General features: G+C 37.5%; 1 protein-coding gene across 5 annotated transcripts in view; it reads right to left on the bottom strand.

The window, feature by feature from the left end:
* Positions 1 to 26,953, bottom strand: part of PRDM5 (PR/SET domain 5) — a 111,395-nt gene that overhangs the window by 26,087 nt on the left and 58,355 nt on the right. For 3 of the 5 annotated variants that reach the window (XM_080591631.1, XM_080591630.1, XM_080591627.1), the window contains 5 exons: positions 25,477 to 25,563; positions 23,898 to 23,991; positions 15,695 to 15,855; positions 14,651 to 14,744; positions 1,488 to 1,573 (listed from right to left, as the gene is read on the bottom strand). In XM_080591631.1, coding sequence (XP_080447757.1) covers positions 1,488 to 1,573; positions 14,651 to 14,744; positions 15,695 to 15,855; positions 23,898 to 23,991; positions 25,477 to 25,563 — 522 coding nt within the window. Of the gene's footprint in view, positions 1 to 1,487; positions 1,574 to 14,650; positions 14,745 to 15,694; positions 15,856 to 23,897; positions 23,992 to 25,476; positions 25,569 to 26,953 lie in introns of all 5 variants that reach the window. The other 2 variants (XM_080591629.1, XM_080591628.1) reach the window with 2 other exon arrangements.

Genomic DNA, 26,953 nt, shown 5'->3' with positions numbered 1-26,953 from the left:
CAATCATGCATTTTGGAAGAAATCATCATCAGTTGTAAACCACTATACTCAACGGAGATGCATCATTAAGGGCTCTAACGGCCTATTCTTACGCTTTTTTCCCCTCTATTTTCTTTCTACACAGGATTTTTTGTTGTTTTTACTCAAACTATAAGACAAATCAGGAAAAAATTAAGCTTTGTATTACTACAGAGCAGGTTTTGTTTACTATTCCTCCCATTCACAGCCACATAGAACATAAATAGCAATGAAATTTCTCCTGGTGAAGAAACAGTAATATGGGACAGCAGCAACAGAAAAAATTTTATAGCACTTCTTAAAGTGATTTAGCAGCTGGAAAGAGGCAGAAACAACTAACAACATGGGACTAAGCTGTTCCCAATACAACATCAGGAAGCTTTGCACAAAGTAATGATTACTTCTGAACTAAAGATTGTAGTACATGAGCTACCACTTCATATAGGACCTCCAGCTAATGCCCTCAAGGCCTGGGTAAAATGGCTAGAAAACTAAACAAACAGCTTTGATCTTATCTTTATTTGCTCAAAAAGCTATTCTGTGTGCAGGTTTGCCTATGGGGACCACTAACTTCACATTCACCCTCCCCATATCCTAACGAAGAACTTGCTCGGTTTGGCCTCCAGGATGCCTTAACCTCCATAGGCAGTAACATCTCCCAAGGAATTACCAGCAAAGGCTAGGATTTACTTCTTAACTTTTTGTTTGTTTTCTTATGGCGGAAGGGGTGTTCAAAGGCAGTTAGCATACAGAATGCTAGACCTGTCCAACTTCACCTGGAGATCACCCTTTACTAAGGGAATTCACAGTTGGCTGTTTGAAGGCAGCTCTCCATCTCTTTGCTAGAAAGGAAAGAAAGGCTGAGTGGGGCTGAGATTTCGCCTTTGTCCTCTAGTAAATGTCAATGAAGTGACAAGCCTCGTCCCTAAAACAGGAAACCTTTATGATAAATTAGGCTTGAGGTTAAAGAATAATCTCAGAAACATCTGCAATTTGTCTTTTATTTTTCCTTCAGTTAAATCACCAAGTTCTTTCCAGTTTAATGTTTGTCATGCATGAGTAAAGTACAGCCTCTAAAAGCTCACAGTGACTGAATTTTAAGGAGACAGTAAGAATCAAAACACTGAATATTGAAGTTCAAAGCATGGTGAAGCCTCGTTACTATTGTTTTCTCAGGAAACAAATCACAAATATTCATTTGTACCTATAAACTATCACAGGTTACAGGAAGAAAATTCATACTACTATTATTTTAGCATAAAACACAGAATACAGAAAATAGAAGGTCACTAAGGGAGTCAGAATTTAACAGTTAATGACTTAATTCTTTGCTTTTTATTTGGATAAGTATAAAATATCTCAGTTGGTATACCCTAATCTCTGTGTAAACAGGAGGTATTCACATTTCCCCACATGTGATTCATTTGACAATTCAAAAGTATCCATTAAAGCAACTAAGCTACACTTACCCTTGTGTGGGTGCGAATATGCATCTTCAATCCATCGTTCTTGCTGAAAGCTTTATCACAGTAAGGACACTGGTAAGGACGCTCACCTGAAAACAAGAAAAGCATAAGAATCCAGAAATATGTCCTCAGTTCACGATGGTCTTGCAGCATGGTTATTTGACAAAATGAGGTACTTTTTTTCTGTTGTCTTCACACTCAATTCAAACAAAAAGAGATCTAAGAATCTGGAAAATTACCAAAAAAAAAAAAGGTCCATGAGGGCACATTGCAGGACTAGTTCAAAGAATGACTTTTCACTGCTCAGTTTTGTCCTAGCAAGACACGAATATTCAGGGAGAGCCTTAAAACAAAACAAAAAATGACACATACAAAAAAAAAAGAAATAAACAGAAATAGAAGAAAAAACCTACTGCCTTTGCCCAAACAACATTCTGCACAAGGTCACTTTTATGGTTGGGCATTGACTGCTTCCAAATAATACTTTTATTTCATATCTGGTCATTACTGAATAGGCTTGAGAGGTGGGTGCATACAAACCTCATGAAGTTCAACAAGGCCAAGTGCAAGGTCCTGCATGTGGGCTGGGGCAATCCCACACAAACACAGGCTGGGCGCAGAATGGATTGAGAGCAGCTCTGAGGAAAAGACCTGGTTGGTCAATGCCAAGAAACTCAACATGAGCTGGCAATGCGCACTTGCAGCCCAAAAAGCCAACCGTATCCTGGGCTGCATCAAAAGAACCATGGCCAACAGTTCAAGGGAGATGATTCTCTCCCTCTGCTCTCATGAAACCCTACCTAGAGCACTGCAGTCAGCTCTGGGGCCCACAGCATGAGAAAGACGTGGACCTGTTGGGGCAAGCCCAGACCACAATGATGATCAAAGGTCTGGAATACCTCTCCTGTGAAGACAGGCTGAAGGAGTTGGGGTTGTTCATCCTGGAGAAGAGAAGGGTCCAGGGAGACCTTACAGTGACCTTCCAGTACCCAAAGGGGGCATACAAGAAAGATGGGGAGAGACTCTTCATCAGGGAGTGTAGTGGTAGGACAAGGGGAAATGGTTTTAAACTAAAAGAGGATAGGTTTAGATTAGATATTCAGAAGAAATTATTGACTCTAAGGGTGGTGAGGCATTGGAACAGGTTGCCCAGAAAAGTTGTGGATGCCCTCATCCTTGGGGTTGTTCAAGGTCAGATTAGATGGGGCTTCGATCAACCTGGTGTAGCGGAATGCTCATGTCAGAAGGGGTGGAATTAGATGACCTTTAATGTCCCTTCCAACCCAACCCAATCTATGATTCCATTACAGTCCTCTGGGGGTTAGAATCCAGTTTAAACATAGAACTCACTCTTTTTTAATGCTACATCTGAACTGCATTAAAAGCTACTTAATATTTTTCTATGACAGTTTCAAACATTTTTCTGTCACAATTTGTAATTGAAATGAAAACAGAAGGCTCTTAGCATCTCCCTTGCAGCATCCCATATCTTAAATGTATTTAGTTTAACACTTCATTAAACTGGTGTCATTTAGCATTGATTTCACTGATTTTACCAAGCCCAATGTAATATAAATAAAAAACTATTCGGATTCACACAATTAAAACTAGTTTGATAATTTGCAATAAGTGCTCAGGCTTTGTAATTCCCCAAGGGTGTTTCAATTTTGAACTCTTTAGGTTATGTACTGGTATCTCCCTCTATCATCCCCTCTTCTCTATATACAAAGCTTTAAGGGCAAATAGCAGGATGTTTCAAATACAAAAACACAATTTAACAAATCAAGTTACCATAACTATTTTTCTACTAACAAATTAAAATTTGTTATCCAAAAATCATAATGCTGAAGGTATAACAAGCCTGTATAAAACACAGATGAAATAAAGCTCCATCTGACATGTCGATGCACAGAGAACCTTTGCATATACAGAGAGAATTGGCATAGTTCAAGTATCTTATGAACACTTATAAACACACACACTCAATCCCAGAAAAAAAAAAAAGGTAAGATCAACTACATTTCACAATTAAAAAATAATAGTCTTTCACTGATAAGCCAACAATCTTAGTTTAAGAGAGTGGCAGCAACAGAGATTAACATTTAAAGCTCCACAGTCCCTTCTGACAGGGATATTAATCTTGACTTGGAGAATTTTATTGTTTTTCTTCATCTTTTCTCTGCATGAAGTGTTCCTACATGATTACTCAGAGTGAAGATACAGGATGTTTTCCTTCTTGTGAACAAGGTGTCAAAGGTTCACAAAAGGTATGTAATGAAGAGAGCTTACAGAAATAGCTCTTCCAAAGGTTCAGTTGCAAATACAGTAAGGCTGATCAACTGATAGCCAATGTTGTACATAAAATCTCCATATAGTCACAGGGTGTGCAGAGGTTTGAGGACAGTTGAGATTAGAAGATGAAGTAAGGGGATACAAAATCTCTTCAGTAGAATATTCTATTCTTTTCTCTTTTCTTACTGTTTAGACAACTCAATGACAGCAACTCAGTAGTAAAGTATTTGCAAAATTTAAATATTTTTCCCTTTGTACTCTGCCATCTCTCAGTAAGCACAATTATGTGAATTTGTCTTTTTTCTTTTTCTTTCTTCCCACCCCCCCCCCCCCCCCCCCTTTTATGGTAACAATTACCATGTCATAGCTGTGTTTTCACTGAATAGTTTGAAATACGACACTCTCTCTCATGACCCTTTATGTCTTTAATCCACACATTTGTCCTTCAAGCACTCCAGCAGTTGTCAGTGCTCAAATATTTAATTAATTCAGCAGACATTTTTATGTTTTAAGGCTTTTGAATGATGTAGAAGTTAAAGCTTTCAGCAGCTTGTAAGCAGATGAGTGTTGACAGGCAGGAGTTGTACCTTTCCTCCCTCTCTCTGCCCATACCCAAGTCTCTCTAAAAAGAAAGTATTTTGCTTCCAAGGGATGGTTTTGAGTTTGTCTGAAACTCAGTAAACAGATAAACAGAGTTCTTCAGAAATTAACCATGGAGATCATGATACCTGATGAGTACAGTCTTAAGAGCTTTCGGTAGATGCCAGTAGATGGCAACAGTATGACTTCATACCAATATGTTATACCTGAAAAAGACCAGCTTCAAGCAGCTCCACAGATGAAATCATCTAAGAAGGGGGTGCACCTAAGGTGAAGTTACTGCTGCTAAAAGGTATTGATTAACAGTTATACTATTTGCACTAGTATATACTATATTTTACTATTCTTACTATATTTTTGTAATATACACATATATATTTTTACCTGTAAATATGTATAAAATATAGAAACATCTTCATGTTTGGAAGCAATAATAAATCCTTACCAGGGATATCATACTGAAGTATACCATTGCACCACTTTTTGAATATTATGTCTTTTTACTGGAGTCAATAGGAAGGACATTTTCAAGATTAGTGTTATTTCAACAAGATTTTATTTTACTTATTAAAAAATATGGGTAATGTGGAGAAAGAAGTCTTAACTCACAAATACAGGACTAAGCCTTGTTTCTGACTCTTCATATTTGGAAAATATCTGAAAAAAAGGTTTACCTTCTATGCTATTGTTCACAACTCTGCCATAAAACCTCAGCTGAGACTATGATCTGCAGTCTTCACTAAGACATTTAACCACTACTTTACTACAACATCAAAATCCAGTAGACGTATTAAATGCAGCTTGTCCGATCAACATGTCCTAATAAACGTTTTTATTACCCTCAAGTTACAGCTGACTGTCACGTCCCTGCTGTCCAAGAACAAACTGCTCAACACATTAATGGCACTTCTGCACAAATAACCCCAAATAAATAATCCTTAGATAAATTGCAATGGATTTAATGTAATTCAAAGTCTAGACATTCTACTTCCAGATTTTGTATGACTAAAAACAAAGCTTTTAACATAATAAAAATAAATGTAACCCTAATGCAAGGATTATGAAAAACAATTCCATGATGGAAAACCATATGGGATTTTGATCTGAAAAGATGTCATGATAGAATTGGTATCCTTTTTTTTCTCAAGTGTATACATCTCTAGCTTGAGATCTAATACTTACTGGACCTTAATAGAGCATAAAATGCTAATTTTAAAGACCAGATTCTTCCATTCCAATTCAACCTGAGATGGACACTTTCCTAAGAGACATTTGTAATCAAAGATGCTATAAGGCAATACTTACAGTGAGTTGAGCACCCAGATTTCCCAAACTCAGACACCTCTGGGAGCAAAGCAATTAAGAAACAAAACCAAACACTCATTATTAGTTTTCAGTAGCTAAAGCTATACATTTATTAAAGACTTTAAGACACAATAGTTCAAATTAGTCCTATATGTTGCCATTTCCACAATATAGTTTGCATTCCCCGTAGTTAATTTAGCCACAAAAAAGCTAATTATAAAATCAGGTGGAAACGTGATGGAAGAAAAAAAAGTTATTACTTTGAAACAATAACCTTGACTAAGACCAACAAATACGTATTTTACAGGTGATAAACACCTTCTTATCAAATGAGAAAAGGTTACTGTATTTCACAGAGATGCAATGGAGAAGTAGCCCTAATTTGAAGAGAGTTTAACAAAGGTCAGAAGAGACCAATGAATGAGACAGAGGCACAGAGAAGGTAGTCAACAGCATGCAAAAGTATGCATTTAATGAACCGTTACATTCAGTTCTGGAAGCAGTCTCATAGAGCTCTTTCAAATCTTATATGGCCATTCTATTTCATTCTGTTTAATTTTGAGTCATATTTATTGTCCCCATGCCGATATGGCTTGCTTGGTCACTTGTATGAAATTCTCAATTGTTTACACTTCCCTTCCTGTACACACTTTCTCGCTTTCTGGCTTTATTGGAACTGTTGTATTGAGGGATAAAGAATTTGCATTAGACAGTGAAATTATCAAATTTTTTTTTTTTTTTTTTTTAAAAACACTAATACTTCTTTGCTGGATTAGTTGGGGTATTCAGCACCACTGGTCTAGGTCAACATTCACTAACATTAGAAAAAGACTGCACTGAACATCAGACCATGTGTACTGTATGAAACTTAAAAGCAATTGTTTTCTTTAAAAAGTTAACAGATAATTATGGCAATATCATTGTCCCTCAGAATCTTTCCCAGGTCATTTATAAACTTCTAAATATTGCTTTTTTTTTCAGACGTTGAACTGTAAGGATTAGAAGACAATTTATAAAAAATAATCTCTGTATAATTTTAAAAAGTCTGTGTTTAGAACACTTATGCTAAAGTATAACCCTGTTTAAACACCTAACTTAAGATTGGGGCAGGGAAGAGAGGAAGAAGGGTGAATCCACCATCACACAGCTCTGGTGGAATGAAGACAGCTCACCTGGGGAGGAATTTGGAGGCAAAGGGGCCATCTGGATCACACATGCAACACTCCATGCCAGGTGATCAACAGGGCAGCCCCAAAAAGGAATTGCAAGAGTGCTTTTTTAGTCAGGGATAATCTAGGGTGATGACAGCATTCAACAGCAAGTAAGGATGGGCAAAAGGTTAACGGATATAACAAAATTATAATCTGTGACATATGCTTTGGAACATTATCTGTTCACATAGAGCACTTGACAACTTTACACATCTATCCTCAGCCGCTGGTGCTCTGTATATGGAGTTCCCATCAAAGAAAAGGAATTTTGTGTCCTTAACTGTATAGAGGTTCAGTTAAATGTATTATACAAATATGTACATGCACAGAGACAAAGAAACCTAAAATACACAGAACTGAATGTCTTCCAAATGAAATTAACTTCTTTAGGAATTAAGACTAAGTTATATACCAACTCAAGGAACCAAGTGACTTTGACAGAACTTGAAGCAGAAAATGCCAGAAAACTAGTTATTGAAAGAAGATTAAATATCTACACTTTAAGAAAATATTCAGTAAATTTAATCGCCTTTGTGCTGCACAGCATGTCAAATTGACCTCTGAGAATACAAACACTTCCTCAGAGTAATAAATTTCCTCTTGTAGAGAGGTGGCTGTTTTCTAGATACAGAGCAGAATTTTCAAAAGTATTTAATACCCTTAAGCATTAAGGTCTTTTAATGCTTAAGTTCTCTTAAGAAATTTTTATAATTTTAACCAGAGATACTAGGAATGGAAAATAACAGTGCAGTAATGAAGAAGTTTGGCTGACTGCAGCAGCTAGCTGTTTTCTTTACAAGCCAAACCACTAATCTGGACTATACAATAAACACAGTGATCCAGCCTACACAAAACTCTGGCCTGCCTGACTTTCAGCCATTAAACTTAGCACTCAGAATAAGCCTTTTAGAAGTACGAAAGCACCTACACAGGCATAGCTTTCTCATGCCAAGAACTAAATAACTTCACGATTTGAAAGATAAAATACTTGCGGATGTCAGCTGAGACGAGACCCAGAAACGCCAAATACACCTGTAATTCTACACTCAAAGTCAACCAGATAAAGAAGGGGATAGGATTCTCTGATTGGTATGAGAATAGTCCTGTGCAAACTACAGTTATTGCCTGAGAGAAACAGAAATCAGTATTCAGGTATGGGTCAGTTAGAGATATTTCTTCACATTCTTCATTTTAAATGACATTCAAACTTGGCAGACTCTGAAGACAAGATCAAATATTTCTGTATTTTTCTTCTCTGATGATTAATAACACTAAAGCCTGTGTACTTCTGAATGCTTCCTAACCAAGATCCAATACTTGTGCACTTCGTAGACACAAGGGAGAACTAGAATTTCTTTTATGTGATTCAACCAAATGCATTTTCCAGTCACTAGCTATGGTCACGTTTAATAAGGAGAAAACAACAACAAACTTAATGCTATTCTTTTTCAAATAAAACCACATTGCTTTAACAAATGTTGTCTTTCAATACTCTAAGTACTTTTTATTCTTTGAGACAGAGAAGCAATGTTTTCAAAGTCGGGAAAATTTCTTTAGAAGTTTTGGTTTTACTCAGAATTCAGATTAGCAGTAGTTAGACCTACAGTCAAAATATTTGTCTGGCCTATCGTGATTATCATATAATTGAGGTTTTAGCTATTCGTAACGGAACAAATCATAAAGACTAGTAAAGAACCCTACCAAATACAAAGGTTATTATCTTTACTCCTAACTATACCTATATTACCTGCAGAGGTAATACAGTCTTACCAGTTGCATATTGGTATTAAGAATTTTAGTCACAAATAAAAACTCCACAGGCTTAATTTAAAAAATAAAGCAATTTGATTCTTTGCATCTGTCAGTGGAATTAAGCAATTTGCCTTCCCTATGAATGGAGCATTAACATCTATGACTTAAGGTCAACCAAATCTTTTAAAGTATGTATATTAATCAGTTATGTGGTGTAATTTATCTAAAGATGTCAATAGCATTCAAATAATCTATCCATTATAAGAACATTTCTCCATTCATGGGAGCAGACAACAAGAAGCTGACAGTTGCATGAAACTTTACAGGTACTTTTAAAGATTTAACTGTTGTCTGGAGATAAATACGACAATGATGTATAAACTGAAAGGCTTAAAAATGCAGAATCCTCACCTTTGAGGTCTTCTGCAAGCTCCTTTTTAAATTCAGTAGATAAAAGAGTGATCATCTATAAGTTATCAAATAGAAACAACCTATCTGTAGACATTTGCAAGCTGTTCTCTGACTAAATACAGATACATTTTTTCATACTTCAGTGTGATATGAGAGGAAATTCCTCAAAGCTTCCCTTTTATCTCTTTTTATGTAATATAAATTACTTAGAGGCAATAAGTATATAGAGAGGTTATATATATATATATATAATATGAAGGAAAAGATAATTTCCTAGAATGATTATTTGTCTACATATCTTATGTACACTAATGAACAGTCATCTGCATAGCTACTACAATTTTGGAGGCATACATCACACGCCAATACGCAGGAATCACTTGAATTCATTACTTCCTTTGACTATTTTGAAGTATTTTAGTTTCGTAGATGATTGAGCTATTGTTAATAAGCAAAGATTTTGATTTTTAACTTCATGATTAATATTTGGTTTGGTTAGGAATTTCGACATGAGTGCAAAATTTGGAACTAGGTTTTTATACAGTTGTACTTTAAATATGGTTTTAAATATGCTCAAATGCCTAATTAATCAAATTGCAGAAGTGTGACTACAATGGCAAAGTCAGGACTATTATATCAAGCTCTCAATGCAGAGGAAGAGACACATCTCAAGAAGGCAATCAGCACCTAAAATTATAGGGGACAAGTATGATAAAATGTTTTCATGAGCTTATAAAACAGTATTATTTGTTGAAATAGAAACTGAAAAACGTAAGCCTAGCTATGTTGACACAAATGATATGGAAGCTGATGGTTTGAATGATTTTTGTTTGTTTGTTTAATGTAATTTCACAGTGTCATCCTTAGTTCATGGTTATGGAAGTAAATTTCTAAAGAACATTCTCAACTCTTCCTTAAAAAAGAAAGCTTCTTTTTCACATAACAGAGAACATAACATGAAAGAATGTCACATGAATAACGGCTGTAAAATGGCGTAGAATAAAAACATGAATCCTTTCAGAAAATATTTAAGACGTGAAGTTATAGTTATTTTACTGTCTTTTTATCAGGAGATTGACTAAATGTGACAGACACAAAACAAAGTTACATGTCCTTGAGTTTTAATCTATGTCTGTATGCACAAGCATTTTCTGAAAGACATGTATGAGCATCAGTGGTACCTCACCAATCCCTGTGTAATGGAGTAGGAAAAAGATCGCATGGAAAGGACAGAGTTACATTTAAAACAGACTCAATTTTTGCAAAAATAAATGAATGTGCAAATATGAACTACTTCACCCCAACATTCATTGTTCCACAACTTGATGTGCTACATACCGAAGATGGAAGGATTAGGATACAACTAATTGGGAAAGAAACAAGACCAGTATCAGGCAGATAAAAAACATGTATACATATTACATAGGCACAAATAATTATATATGTACACACATACAAATGTACACACAAGACATCAATTAACAGTTTTAAATACCTATGCATAAGGCAACTGCAAAGCTGCACAAACCACAGCCAGTAACTGTTAACACTGAAAGCTGCTTGAAACTTTAGGCAAGTAATTAACCTCTTGGCCCACAGTCTTCAATCCCAAGGAGCAGTCCACTGAACTTCTTTTACAATTTATGAACAAGCCAAGGAATTTATATCGCAGTCAGAGGATTCTTTTGCTGAATTAACCCCAGCTCCCTCTGACCTTAAGAAGTCATAAACCAACAGGATACAGCAGAGGGAGAATGTGCTATAGTGTTTCAGCTGACCTACAGAGAGCTGTCTCTGTCATTCTAAGGCTAGAACCCCAGATGATGAATTACAGAGCAATATACTAGGTTCAGATGCAAACATCAACCCCTTCCCTCTTATACATGCACATGCAGACATGTTCACTCACCCCAAACCAGATCAGTTTCTGCAAAAGGCCAAGTATTGTTAGGGCTCATTTACAGAGTCTTATTCTAAGATAAAAGAGGGAATAAAACTGCTTATTGAAGAAGCATGCATACATCTGTGAGTAGCAGTATTTAAGAACATGTGCTGCATATTGAATAAAAGCTTCTCTTTTTGTATACGAATTATTAAGCATATGAAAATTACAGTCCAAAGCAGAATGAATAGGACACACAAGAATCTTAGCTTTTATAAAGGACATAAAAAAAAGGAAGATAAAAATCAATGCACAATTCTTTGCAAAAGTACACTGCCTGGCCTTATTTTGTAAACACAGAGCAAATCCTCTTATACAAAGTAGCTAATAAAGGCTAGCCAACCACATGCACAGCAAATACACTAACACAAACATCTGCACCGGGACCTGAAACCTAATCTCTTAAAACATGAAGTTCCTTTTAATATTTATGCTTATGGTGTACCATTTAGATGCACTGAAAATTTGGTCGCAGCTGAAGGCTTATTCAAAAGATGAATCATCTCTTGCAAATGGGCAGTTGGTTGGTTGGTTCACTTCTAGCTCAGAATTAAAAGTGATACTTTAAAGTCTGACCAAAAAAAAAAAAGAGGCCACATTTTTTTAACTGATTAATTCAAAACCACTGAATTTATTTGATATCAAGAGCACAAAGTATTCAACACTGCAACATTTCAAAACCAAACATCCATCACTAAATAAAGCAAGTTTGTGGCTCCACTCTCTTTGATGAACTCAAGATTTCTCAGAAAACGCTTGAAAAGTTTTCAAGGATTTTCACAATACAGTGAACTTTAAAAGGCATCAAATGAGCACTCAGCTTTTTTGTACTGTTTCCAAATAACATGGATTCCCTTCATCAACTACCCTTACTTTCTCTTGAAATGATGCAAGCTAACCCTCAGAAAGCTGTGCTTCACTCAGGCCCATTCTTAATCAGGCCCACTGAACACTGCACAGCTTTTCCACACTGAACAGCAGTTTCCTCTGGTGGTTGGTCTGCACGTGTTATGATCTTGGACAACTTAGCTGAAGTCTGTAGTCACAGCACAAGTCAAAACCATCCCTCCTGAAGTGCAACGTAAATCTAACTAGGCATTTTCTCACTAAACCTAGTATAAGGTATTGCACCATGTAACTTAGCAATTTTTTTTAACCACCAAGAAGTCAAAACACATGAAAATGTGTATCGGTTGATTCTGAGTGGTGAAGGATGCAAATCACAAATCCCTCCATCAAAAATGTCATTGACATCACCATAGCAACTGGAAGGATCAGAGTTTATCACAGACCATTATAAATGAATTTAACAAGACATTCTTCCTGAATTTGTAACTCTCTTTAAAAGGAGTACTTCAAGATTTTTTTGATAACGAAGCCTTGAAAATTTCCTTCTACAGTGAGATTCTTTCATAAGCTGTTTTCACAGTGCACATTCTGTTACCTCCAACCTGTACCATCTCCTGGCCAGGCACCTTCTCCAGCCCTATTTAATTTACAAATGTACTGGAAAACTTCCGTGCCTTTCTACTTGAAGTAAATTCAAAATGCCATTGTACTGTTTCTTGCATAATAATGGCTAAAAATGTTGTAAGTCTCTGCCCTCAAGGTTAGAGGTCTCTCTGGTGTGTGGTTTCACAAAACTCACCTCATTCGCCTTTCCTAATTTGGGGAAAACCAGCTTGAGAGAGCTGAAACATTAAATGCAACTGGTAGCAGCACATGTGTGAAAAGCATTTTCACTCAGACAGCTATAAAACCTTGTCCCAAAAGCCATCTGCACTATCAGCTTGAAAAACTAAGGCCTCTCTACACTGTGCAAATTGATGTAGTTTCAGAAAAAGGCCCGTGAAATAAAAAAAAAAAGCACCCCACTACTAAAGGCAATAAAGCAGAATTGCCTGCAAAACACATTGGAATGTGAATCCAGAGATTTTACTGAAGAAGTAGAGTAACATTTTGATGTTCCCTTAAGCATTGGATAATCTATAACAATCTTAGTTTTCATCGGAGTCTCATATGCAAAAATAGAAGATTGAAGAATAACATAGTATCTTCACGGGATGGTAAGGTGAAGGTAAAGAAATATCCATAAACAAAATAATCTTCTGAAAAAAGTTACCACATTAGAAATTTAGGCAGTCATAGACCCAGAAGTCTGTACTGATGTGCTGAGTGACTAACAACACTATCAAATTGCTTCCTTTGTACTCCCATCTATGCGTTTCTTTAAAGTACAGCCCAGGTCAGAAATAGGTTGGTCCTTCCAACAGGCACACTTCCCCAAGGGTTCTCTCAGTCTTCATACCACATGCTCCATGAGTGGGATTTTTGTTTGTTTTTTCCCTTCCTCTGCATCTTGAGGAAGTGACAAAAGAAGAGCAAATTTCATCTTAGGGGACAGAAGACTGAAGAGAAAGACATAGCACGTGAGATTGTGCAGGAAGGACTTTGAAAGGGTTGAGAAGATAGAGATGTAGGTGGAGAAAGAACAAGAATAAAGAGGAGGAATGGACAGAAGAGAACCGTTGTATTGTGATTCTGTGTCTTAGCAGGTTGGACCTTCAGTGTCTTTTGTGCCTATGATCACGGTATATGCTAACTACGTGTGCAGAACACTTATTCACAAGCTTATATGCACAATTTAAACATCTGCTATGAGAAGAAAAGATTCCAAACATGGAATTTAGCAAAGAAGAAGAGCTAAAGTTTAGCCATTTATCCTGACAATAGGACTGTGAAATTTGCTATTAGCTGGGGCAGTCAAATCTAAAATTGTAAAATATATCAAACTAGTTAAGACCCGTAATCTCAACAGGCGGTTCTAATAGACTGAAGTGATGGAACACTTGCCAAACATAGTGGAAAACCAAATGATTAGAAACCCCAATTCTGTCATCTCCCTACAAACCAAATTCGCTTATGTGGAGTGAATGGAACATCACAGGAAGACTATTTGTAAACCGATGCTTTGGCTGCCAAAAGCAAATCGATACCGTTTTATGTTGGAAACAAATCATCACAAAGAAACCCCCTTCAGTTACCTGCCATTTATTTGAAAAGAAAACACAAGCTCAGAAAACGAAACCTATATAAATGACAACATGACTAACTTATTCTCAATGTTTTTACAGAAGCACATCGGTAACGAAAGGTAAGGAAAAAGTAGTGCAATCAGGGTGGCAATATAAAGTCAGTTACATAACTCAGACCTAGAAGTACTATGAGAACAGCAGAATGATTTGGATGTTGCAACAGAAAATACATTTTGAATTAAAATGTACCCAAGGTAGAACATTCTAATTAGGGTAATGTGTAGGCCATGATAAGGTCAGAAGTTACAATGACATGAGATTAGAGTTTAAAAACACCTCAGAAACCAGACTTGAATGAACTCACAGTGTATGTTCATGTAAATACTCATATATACTGTATATACATATATACATATATATATTCATACATAATTACAGTTCAAAATAGAATCTGGTTTTATACATTAAGCAGGTAAAACATCTGAAAAGTGTGTTAGGCCTACCTGTAAATTCATACTTCTTTTTGTAGCTAGACAGAGCATTTGTACACAAATTTACAGATACCTTGACATACAATTAGATTTTTTTTCCTGATGATTATAATAAATATAACTGTACCTGTATGGCTTCGAATATGAACTCTCAGTGTTCCATTGCTTGCAAACTTCTGTCCACAATATGGGCAAATTTTCTCCTTTTCTCCTGTGTGAGTCTGCAAGGGACAAGGAAAGACAAGAATGAAAGTTATAAAGAAATGTTATAACTATTCCTTATAACTTATAACTTCCTTATAACTGTGAATACTCTTGTAGTGGAGTATTTTGGATTACTTCATTTACAATTGTTAATTTAAATGGGATAGGAAAAAAAATAAGTTAAATGATATGTCCAGCTAACAATCTGGATTTCTAGATTTGCACACGACTCTTTTCAGATAGGGAAATTATTTTATTTATTTATTTTTTTTTTAATAAAAGACATTGAATGTTCTTCATTCTGTAAAGTTCTTCATTAGATTATAAAAACCTTATCTCACATGATACATATCTTGCAGCAGCTGAAGGAAGAATAAATATCATTTCAATACTGGATGGACTTACATAATTTTCATTCCCCTACATCAGCGATATGAATGTTAAATCCATCTTGATTAGGATAGGGTTCTTTAGAAAACACATATATCTAACAGCAGTATTGGGGGATACCAGACAGACAGCTGGTATTCATTCCTAACTGCTAATGCTTTCCTGCATATTTTGGATACCACCAATAACACTAGAATCACGGAATCATCTAGGTTGGAAGAGACCTCCAAGATCACCTAGTCCAACCTCTGACCTAACACTAACAAGTCCTCCACTAAACCATATCACTAAGCTCTACATCTAAATGTCTTTTAAAGACCCCCAGGGAAGGTGACTCAACCACCTCCCTGGGCAGCCCATTCCAGTGCCTAACAACCCTTTCGGTAAAGAAGTTCTTCCTAATATCCAACCTAAACCTCCCCTGGCGCAACTACTGTATTAAGCACTTTAGGGTATTAAGCATCAACACAGCTTTATATTGAAAAGTCAGCAATGCAGAAGAATCTAGGCATTTTGTGTTTAGCCATAATCTTAAGGATACACAAGGAGTAAATATGAAATAATTTATTCTACTCACTTTTTTATGACTTTTCAGGACTGAGGGTGTCACAAAAGCTTTGTCACAGAGATCACACTTGTATTTCTTATGTCCATCATGTACAACTTGAATATGAACATTTAAGGTGTCCTTTCTTTTGAAAGTAGCATCACAGTGATCACACTTGAAGGTCCTCTCACCTTATAAAGAAGAAAACAAGATTTAAAGATACCAGCTTTTTAGGGATATACACTAATTTTTATTGTTTCATAAAAATGAATAAAAGCAGCAAATATAATTGAAGAGCTGGGTTCTGAGAACAGAAAGAGAAGGAATACCATATCAGATAAAAATGTCATTGGGAAATTAAGAAAGCAGAAGGTAGTTGTGGCAATAACATAGTCAGAAATGTAAGATTAAACTCTATAGCCAAAGGCAAAATGGCTACCTGTGAAAAGAAGCACAGGTTTTATCAGTACCTCCAGTGACAGACTCTCCTTATGGTAACAAACAAGATGTAATAGGCTTCATCTTTTGAAACTTAAATGGTAAGAGATCTTCCTGAATTTAAAAGACTTCTCTAAAAAAGACATACATGCTTCGAGTAAGCTCTCATTCACATCAATAAAAAGAAACTCATATGACAAAGATGAAATAAATTTTAAGTGCTGTAGCTACTGTTCAAACTATAGTAATATGGTTAAAGGTTATGACAGAGACATAATTAATATTACTAATAGTTTCAAAATTCAACTAAAGATCTCAGAGAGAGGAAGAAACATATTGTGAAAATTCACATTTGTGTTTTTAGAAAAGAAACAAGATAAGTGATCCTGCAGAGAAATCATTACAAGAACCTTCTTTTTATTGCTACTGTAAATGCAGAAGAGAATGTTCTCTTTTTATTTGTTAACTTCTTGATTAAGATTATATCTTAATAAATATCTGCAACATAGCACTCATTCAGAAATCAGTGGTGCTTAAGGTTACCTCCAGAACCACAGTCTAAACTGGAAATCAGGTGCCTATACCTGAAAAAAAGTTTTCCTAGCAACAAGTGCATTACAAAAGAAGACCAACATAATTTCACAACTATCATCCACTTCTTATTTTTCAGGACAAAGGGCTAAGCTGCAACCTCCTGTTACATTTGAGTAAGACACAGTCTTTACATGCAAAAGCTAGTTTTTCCAGTAGCAATGATATACATATAGAGGTAACATATTTCCTTGATATGGCTCAACAAAAGGTTAAAATAATCCCAGTCTTGGTGCAAGTCCAAAGGCCAATATGAATGGAAATTGATTTCAGTATGCTGCATATTAAAGCCCATTTGATGCTACATGCCAAGGCATTGGAAAATGTTTTTTCTTGATAAGTGAGTGCACATTAGTATTACACATATAAGTAACATATATGTAATACATATACAGGGCTCCATTTTAGAACCATTTCTCTTCAGTGTTTTCATAAACTATTTGGATGAAGGAATTGAAGGTTTTTTGAGCAAGTTCATGGACGATACCAAATTGGGTGGAGCTGTTGACTCCATCGAGGGTGGTAGGGCCTTGCAGAAAGATCTGAACAAATTAGAGAGCTGGGAAATCACCAACAATACGAAGTTTAACCAGAGCAAGTGCCAGGTCCTGTACCTGGGAAGGGGCAACCCTCATTATACATACAGACTGGGGGACAAGAGGATGGAGAACAGCCCTGCAGAAAGGGATCTGGGGGTTTTGATCGACAGCAAGCTGGACATGAGCCAGCAGTGTGCCTTGTGGACAGGAGGGCCAAACATATCCTGAGGTGCATCAAGAATGGCATTGCTAGTCGGTAAAGGGAAGTGCTTGTCCTGCTCTACTCTGCATTGGTGCAGCCTCACCTTGAGTACTGTGCGCAGTTCTGGGCACCACAGTATAAGAGAGACACAAAACTGTTAGAGAGTGTCCAAAGGAGGGCAACAAAGATGGTGAAGGGCCTAGTGGGGAATACATACGAGGAGCAGCTGAAGTCACTTGGATTGTTCAGCCTGGAGGAGACTGAGGGGAGACCTCATTGCGGTCTAAAACTTCCTCATAAGGGGGAGCTGAGATTCAGGCACTGAGCTCTGCTCTCTGGTGACCATCGATAGGACCTGAGGGAACAGCTTGAAGGTGTGACAGAGGAGGGTCAGGCTGGATATCAGGAAAAGGTTTTTAAACAAGAGGGTGGTTGGGCACTAGGACAGGCTCCCCAAGGAAGCAGTCATGGCACCAAGCCTGCCGGAGTTCAAGAAGCATTTAGACAATTGTCTCAGACACATGATCCATTTTATTTTATTTTTTTTTTTTGGTGGTCTTCTGGGACCCAGGAGTTGAAGTCAATGATCCTCACGGGTCCCTTCCAACTCGGATATTCTATGATTCTATGACAAGTGAAGCTTATAAACAGTGGTGCCACAAGTACCCACAGACATTTCAAAGCCCAGATAAGCTGCTTCCCTCCTCCATAAATCAACCACAGTTGTCTTCTTCCCAAACCCCAAACTGCTCATTCTTTTTTCAGTTTGGAAACAAAGGCAGTTTTGTCTTGGATAACGCAAGAAATGCTAAAAGGTACAAGAGTATATGTTGTCTTACCCTAAAAATACTTCCAGTCTAGCTATTCAGAAAAAATGTCAAGATCAACAAGGATATATGCCTTTATGTGGAGGATTAACACTTGTACTGCTTCTAACTGCCTCGTGAATCTCTTCTGTTCTCATCTTGGGAACATGAGACCACACTGCTAACAAAGCGAGTCATCTTGGGAACACAGGACTGCCCTGCTAACCAAGTGAAGTCATTGCTATTTTTACTAAGTAGCATGCAATTTTCTATCATTTCAACAAAGGGAAAATATTTAAGTAACTTCTGTTGAAATTTACTTCTCATAAGAACTTATACGCTTATTGAATTTATTTAGTTGCCTATATGTTTCCTTGTCTCTCTTTTAATAACTTAGCTCCTGAAAAAAAATTGGAAAAAAAGGAAGCAATACCAAACCATTTGAACAAATTACCATGTCTTCTAAAGTAAAAAATATTTGTATGATGTCCATACACTTATATGATATCATCATGATTTATGACAAGATTTGATATTTGTTGAGTCTCAGGAGGATTCATCATTTTTATTTTACAGTTCTGTTTGTAAACTTTCCTGTAATTTTCAGTACTGCACTTCTATTATGATCCGAGAAGATGACTTTCAAACAACAAAAAAAGATACAGTATTAAAAGATCAACCATTTTTCAAATAAAAGTCCTCCAAAGCCAGGCAGTCAGAACTAACTCATCTCTCCTGTGTACACACTATAATAATCTTCCACTATACACAGCTCTAATGTCAGCCAAGTCCTGGTGTCAGTTTGGCAAAATTTTTCAACAAACAAAATGATGGGAAGCCTAAAAATAGTGGTTTTTTTGTTGGTGGTGTTTTTTTTTTTTTTTTTCAAACGTTATACTAGATAAAGGCAAATAATCATTGTTTCTCCTCAACTTCCTTTTTTAATCACAAACTGTATACCTCACTACAGAAGAGCCATCAGAACGCTATCCCCACTCACAGTTGGCTCGCTGAGCAGTCTTTGGCCATTTTTCTTCTCTTTTTCAAACCATAAACAAAGATACATGAAAACTTCATAAAGAACACTAGCTGCAAAGAGTTTCAAAAGGTTCCTAAGTGGCATAAAGTAAAAGTATAAATCACTCGCAACAAGACATGAGCATCAAAATTCCCTGAGCAGCTTTGAAAATCATCTCATGGAAAACTGCAGCAAAAAACAGAGCTACACAATTTATTTCATGATATCTCATGTTGTGATAAACAGAGAGATTTCATACAGTAAATGTAAGAGCATGCTCGTTGCTAAAGAATTGTCACTGCCAAAAACCAAACTCTTTCCACTGCCTTTGGTAGATAAAAGTATTATTAAAGATAGAAAATAATTTTGAATATCTATGTATAAGAAATGAACAAAGTTATTTTCTTTCTGCATTTTCAGTCAATAGGTTTGCACTATGCTAGATTAAGATGTTACAAAATAAAACATGAACAAAAAATACACATATTCTCTTCAGACTTAGGCACTCTAGAAAGTGGAAACAAACAACAAAGTACATCATTGACTTCTTGAAACCACTGAAGGAAGAAAACTTTTAAGGAGTGCTTAACATGAAACTATGGTATCAGTACCTGTAAATGCCTCCAAATATGGAAGCAGAGTCCTGAGGGTACTGAAAGAACTGGCGGAGGAGCTGGCCGAGCCGCTTACCATCATTTATTGGCAGTCCTGGCTATCGGGGGAGGTCCCAGTTGACTGGCGGCTAGCCAATGTGACGCCCATCTATAAGAAGGGCCGCAGGGCAGACCCGGGGAACTATAGGCCTGTCAGTTTGACCTCAGTGCCAGGAAAGCTCATGGAGCAGATTATCTTGAGGGTCATCACGCGGCACTTGCAGGGCAAGCAGGCGATCAGGCCCAGTCAGCATGGGTTTATGAAAGGCAGGTCCTGCTTGACGAACCTGATCTCCTTCTATGACCAAGTGACACTCTTGGTGGATGAGGGAAAGGCTGTGGATGTGGTTTACCTTGACCTCAGTAAGGCTTTTGACACAGTTCCCCACAACATTCTCCTCAAGAAACTGGCTGTTCGGGGCTTGGACTGGCGTACGCTTCGCTGGGTTAGAAACTGGCTGGATAGCCGGGCTCAGAGAGTTGTGGTGAATGGAGTCAAATCTGGTTGGAGGCCGGTCACTAGTGGTGTCCCCCAGGGCTCGGTACTGGGGCCGGTCCTCTTTAATATCTTTATCGATGATCTGGATGAGGGCGTCCAGTGCACCCTCAGTAAGTTTGCAGATGACACCAAGCTAAGTGCGTGTGTCGATCTGCTCGAGGGCAGGAAGGCTCTGCAGGAGGATCTGGATAGGCTGGAGCGATGGGCTGAGGTCAACTGTATGAAGTTCAACAAGGCCAAGTGCCGGGTCCTGCACCTGGGGCGCAACAACCCCAAGCAGAGCTACAGGCTGGGAGATGAGTGGCTGGAAAGCTGCCTGGCCGAGAGGGACCTGGGAGTATTGGTTGATAGTCGGCTGAATATGAGCCAGCAGTGTGCCCAGGTGGCCAAGAAGGCCAACAGCATCCTGGCCTGCATAAGAAGCAGTGTGGCCAGCAGGTCTAGGGAAGTGATTGTGCCCCTGTACTCGGCTCTGGTGAGGCCGCACCTCGAGTACTGTGTTCAGTTTTGGGCCCCTCGCTACAGAAAGGACATGGACGTGCTCGAGCGAGTCCAGAGAAGGGCGACCAAGCTGGTGAGGGGTCTGGAGAACAAGTCTTACGAGGAGCGGCTGAGGGAGCTGGGCTTGTTCAGCCTGGAGAAGAGGAGGCTCAGGGGCGACCTTATCGCTCTCTACAGTTACCTTAAAGGAGGCTGTAAAGAGGTGGGGGTTGGTCTGTTCTCCCACGTGCCTGGTGACAGGACGAGGGGGAATGGGCGAAAGTTGCGACAGGGGAGTTTTAGGTTGGATGTTAGGAAGTACTTCTTTACCGAAAGGGTTATTAAGCATTGAATGGGCTGCCCAGGGAGGTGGTGGAGTCACCATCCCTGGAGGTCTTTAAAAGACGTTTAGATGTAGAGCTTAGCGATATGGTTTAGTGGAGTACTTAGTGTTAGGTCGGAGGTTGGACTCGATGATCTTGAGGTCTCTTCCAACCTAGAAATCTGTGATACTGTGTGATACTGTGACATAATATATCCTACAGCGTTTTCCCTCAGAAGTACACATCATAATGTGAATGTCTTTCCTTGGACTGTTCTTTTCTACTTCACTAATGCGCCCTCTTTATGACAAAAAAAAAAAGAAAAAAGAAAAACAGGGCTACTTGTGCTTTACTTGAGAAGTGCAATCTTCAATATCCACTTCCACCAAGCCCTGTAAAATGAACTAATTATTATTTCTCTTACTATCAAATGTTCTGCACATAGATTTTTACACTAGAAAACAAATACATAAAAAGGATGATGTCTTTCTCAACAGATAAGCTCCCCTTCATGGGTGCCTCCACAGTTCCAGAAAACCAAATGACCCAATAAACTGCTTTGAGTTACTCGTTCCTGTCAGCCAGATCTCTTATGGCCTCATGAACCAGTATATTTGATCTTGAGTTTGGAAAATTATATGCGTGATGTCTTGCATGTCTCACAAATTTCAAGACAGGTATGCCTGAAAAATGAGCTTTATGAAATACGCTTTTTTTTCTAGTAAATTAAGTTTGTAAAATAACTTTTAAGGCCTTCCATATCATTCTTCAGCATGCCTCCTTCTAAAACAATGGGATACTGAATTTAAAAGGAATGTATCGTGCAGGCTCAACTTCGTTTTTTCCTAGAGATTTCAAGCTTCACAAACAATTTTTTCTTTCCTACAGCACAGATCAGTAAAGCCAGCCAAACACATCTAGAGATGGTTTTGTTTCTCTCCTTTCTAAAGAAAGGTATGTTTCAGTGCTACGAGAGGCACTATTATCCAAATGTACCTGGACAATGCCTATAAATCTGCTTTATTTCACACCAACATAACCTGTCAATTTCAGAGTTATGTCATCAGGGGAAGAGTTCTATATTTCTTCACCTGGAACACAAACTCTTAGACTAGCTGACCTATTTGTTTTAATCACAGCCTTGAACTGAACTGCTTATTCTTCAGTTCATCCTAGTAATAACTTCCACTTTTTATTTTGCTTATTGGTCTATCAACATTTCTTTTATAAAAGGATGATAGAGATGCAGTATGACCATAAAGGTTTTGGCCCATGTTCTGCTGCATTAAGGACTACTTGTTAAGAAGGTCTGTTGTTTTTTGTTGTTGTTTTCATTTTTTTCCCCAAAAAACAAGAAGAGACAATCTTCCCTGTGATAAATAAAAATACCAAACATTACTATTTTAATGTTTTGACTTATTTTGGAGACAGTTTTACCTAATAAGGCAGAAGAAGTTACTAACTTTAAAAACCTTTGCCCCTCAACAAGACTGCTGTTGCACCAAGGAGGACTGACTAGTTCACAGGCTGAAATACTTGTATTTGCTTAAATGGTGGTGGTTCAGGAACACCTAAAGCCACAAATCATGTCCGATTCAAAGACCTCAAATTTCCTGAGCTCCCACACTCCTGGGGGTGGGGGTAGTGACGGGTGAAACGTGTTTTTATAGGGACTTTTACCTTTTACCAGTGCGGAAAATTCTGGACACTGTAAAATACTGCTTTTGGATATCCTGCAAACCTATCCACCTAGTCCACCTATCACTGCACAGAACATTGGAATACATATTTTACTGAACATTTTTGAACTCTCTCCTCCCCCCACAACATTTTTAATGTTTTACATTGGATAAAGATTTTACAAAATTCAGTGCTTTGTGAAATTGTGGTAGATTTAGAAGATAATTGTAAAAGAAGAAGCCAAACACTTCAGCCTAATAATTCATCTACCATAAACACTGTTATACTGGATTAAGAAAGGAAAGTCTACCTTTTAAATTATACCAATCTAAATACTCCTCATACCAAAGCACTGCCACCTAAGCTACGATAATTTTAGATTATGAATATTTTTCTAAAATCTAAACTGCTGACAATCACATGGTTGAGTGGCAGCTTAGGGCTCTGTAAACATTAGATGGAGAAAACTCCATAGAAAATAAATCTTTACATAGTCATTTAAAAAACAGTACAGACTGCCAAGAACACATTACTCATGAGGGAAAACAGCCATGGAATTCTTCTGGGCTGCTAGTTATATGCTACTGGCAGGAAACATTACCTTATAGTGAAGCCTGGACTGGCACAGAAGAGACAATCTCAGTCTCAAACTCTGAAATGGATTACCTACAAAAGCTGAGCAAGCCACCTACTTATCTTTGCTTCCATTTCTCCTTTCTTAAAATGTAAGTACTGCTATCACATTTAGCGCAGAAAGAAATCTCATCATCAGATCTCAAAGCATGGACAAATTTTCTACAGTGCATTTGGATTTGCATATAAGTGCATTCAAAGGCAAGGTTTGAATTTGGCCCTGTATTTTCGAACTCCCAGGGGACAGAGTTCAATTTTAAGACTAATTTAACATAGCAAGCTGTATATTAGAGGAAGGTGCATACATCTGTTTTTCTCAGTCAAATATGAGAAGTGAGGAAGTTCTTTTTCCTCTCTGAATTAGTACTTACTGTTATGGATTAGCAGATGCCTTTGTAGAGAGAATGGGGTTCGGAACAAAGCTTTGCATTCCTCACATTGGAATGGTCTCTCTTCAGAATGGGTCTGCAGATGAAAGACATGTTAGAGGCTCAGGGAAATCAATTAGCTGTCATTACAGTAATTATAGCTAATTTTCCAGACTGGATTCAGGAGGGGATATAATAACAATTTGAAGTATCAGGGGACAAGGAATTAAAACAATCATTCTGCCATCATCTTGAATCCTAAAAGTCAGCATAGCAGCTACTGAATTAATGTACCAACCCGGTCCTCAGAAGTGTTATATGAGGCAAGCATGTAAATAGAAACAAAAATACAGAATAACCAGGAGGAAAACTACAAGATCAGTTTCATTTCTTCATCAGCACTAACACTGGCCTTACATACTCACTAATACAAATAAAAACCTTAAAATTAAAGAGGTGTGCACAAAATCCTGTATTTTTTTTCAGTTAATGTTAACATTAAAACAAATCTGATTATCCCAAGATAGCAGTCTAAAATTTGGCAAAGAAAATTTCTCAAATCATGAGACTACTCTTGCATATCCTTGTTTGAACTTCATATTCTAAAAGAAACAAAAAGCACACAGAAGCATCAGAACTAAGATTTTTGTTTGTTGTAATAAAAATTCACCATAGCTGAGAAACGGTCTCAATAGCCTTCAAAAGGAGAAAAATAGAAACAGCCCTCAAAGCCACAAATAAAATAAAAGGCTAAGTTTGGATGAATCTCACAAACTGCAGAGTTGCAGAAGCATGTTTCTTTTCTTGAGCTTGGGAAACATCCAGCTTCATCCTACTGTTGTAAATTTCTCTTTTCCTCTCCACATTTCCTAGCGATATTGAGTGCTATCCCACTATAGATAGTAAACTAATCTATACAATTTTTCTACCCAATTTCCTACTATTTTTTGTAAAGGAAAGTACATTTTTAAAGCATCAGTGTCTGAAAATGGTATTAGCTTGCAAAAACCTTAAATGGAAGCTGGAGTGCCAAGGGGAAAAAGGGATGGACAGTAAATGTTCAGTAGTATGTACAAAAATAGGAGAATTAATTAATTTTGTAGGGTAAGGGTAAATACTAGCATGGTACATGTGCATCTGATCCATTTCTGCTTTTGGCAGAAAAATTCCTAATACCATATGACATTTATAGCTATCCCTTAAAATGGGGAGGGAAAGAAGGACTATGGGGAGCCAGTGTAGTAACTTACATGTAAATTCACAGCCTCAAAACAAGACTGATTTTTAACACAAATGTCCTCTCACATAAATAACAGTGCCGAAACATTAGAGTACTTGCAATGTTATAAAGAGGTTTTGGACTCAAAGTGAATTCTTGGACCCCAAGCCTACGTCACTTAAAGCAAAAATGCAAGTGGAGCACTATCAAACACATGGAATATATTACAAGTTATATAAAATCTGCTGAATCCAGCTGCTAGAGGTTTACATCACAGTTTGCATTAGCTGACACCCTGCTTGGCAGTCTCAGCAGTTAGGCCAAGGATTGACAGGACATGAAGAGACTGAACTACCCTCTCACCTCAATAGGTGGTTCCTCCAGAACAGGGTTGAGACATATTGACGAGACACTGTGGGGAAGCTCGCAGTGCTGCTGTCTGTGCTGTACCTGTTCTGTGGATAAATAGAAGGGTTCAGTCTCTAAGGCTGTCAATCTGGCACCTTTCACGAGCGCAAATTTCATGTCATTTACTTTAAAAATGCCCTGTTTTAGAACACTTGAGTGATAGTTCTGAAGAGCACAGTCACTTGCATATAATTCCTTCTTAGCATCCTCTTGCCACTTCTAGGCTTTGACCAAAATACAAGAATTCACCTACATTTCTGAATTTCACTACAAATGTCTAACTAGTCATACCCACATGCAAGGGTACATAGATATCCCATCTCATCTGCCCCATCTGTGAAAAGCCCAGAAACAAGCTATGTGTGTTACAAAAAGCCATGAAAATCTTAATGAGCAAAGGTATCCCTGCAAACAAGCACATTAGTTCTAATACTGTCCTCCTATGATCTACTAATAGGTTCCAGAAAAGAGAGAGCTTCCATTCAGTCAGAGAAGGGGCAGAAAATGTCAGCTGTCAAGGCACATGCTCTTTGAGATGCATGTGTCAACACCACTGTCAAACCTCTTCACTTAGTTATGCAAGCTTGGGATCAACTATGAGCAGCACATTTATACTACAGGAACTCCAAATCCCGAAAGTAGGCCAGTATATTTGTCAAGCTTACATTAAATATTAAAAAATAGCTAACAAGTTTACTAAAAGCTGCTAGAAGAGACGGTATATACTAAATAGCCATACAATCTGCTATATAATAGGATACATGTACATATCTGGTAGCAGGTACACAGTGCACACATAAATAAGGCTTTGTTGTTTAGCTATATATAAGTACACGGCAGTACAAAGCAATAGACTACGCTCATACAATTAAATAACTGATTTTATTTTTGGATAGGGGTCCCAGCAGCATCTTGCAAAATGCACTAGACTGCTCTGGATTTACATACGGAAAAATGGACTGCAGTTGCTCTCATGAGAGAGATTTCTATAATTGCCTTCCATTCAAATAAGATGAAACATCCAGTATGGAAGTCTGCAGCATTAGAATTCAAAAAAAAGAAGGCAGTCAAACTAAACAATGTGAGTTGCAGTCTCATTTTACAACCTGAATTAGAGCAGAATATAAGCAGTACATATTGCTAACATTGCAATTAGTTTCAGTGACCTGATGTTCTACCACTAAATAGAAGCTTTAGACAGTTTTCTAAACTATCCATAGCTTTTTCTGTCATTCAGTAGCAAGCTAAGCCTTGAAATGCATTAAATGTTTGGATGCAGTACTGCAATGCTTTATAATCACAGTCCAATGAGAAAGAGTCTGTCTAGACTAAAAAAATACCATTACTTTATTTTGTGCTACTTCTTCAGCAGACATTCCCAGCAGGCTGGAGAACGGAAAATAAAGCACAAACCCAAAACGGATGTTTTTAC

This window comes from Anser brachyrhynchus (assembly GCF_964034855.1).
Source record: "Anser brachyrhynchus genome assembly, chromosome: 4".
Taxonomy (NCBI): domain Eukaryota; kingdom Metazoa; phylum Chordata; class Aves; order Anseriformes; family Anatidae; genus Anser; species Anser brachyrhynchus.
This window is presented reverse-complemented; position numbering and strand designations above follow the sequence as displayed.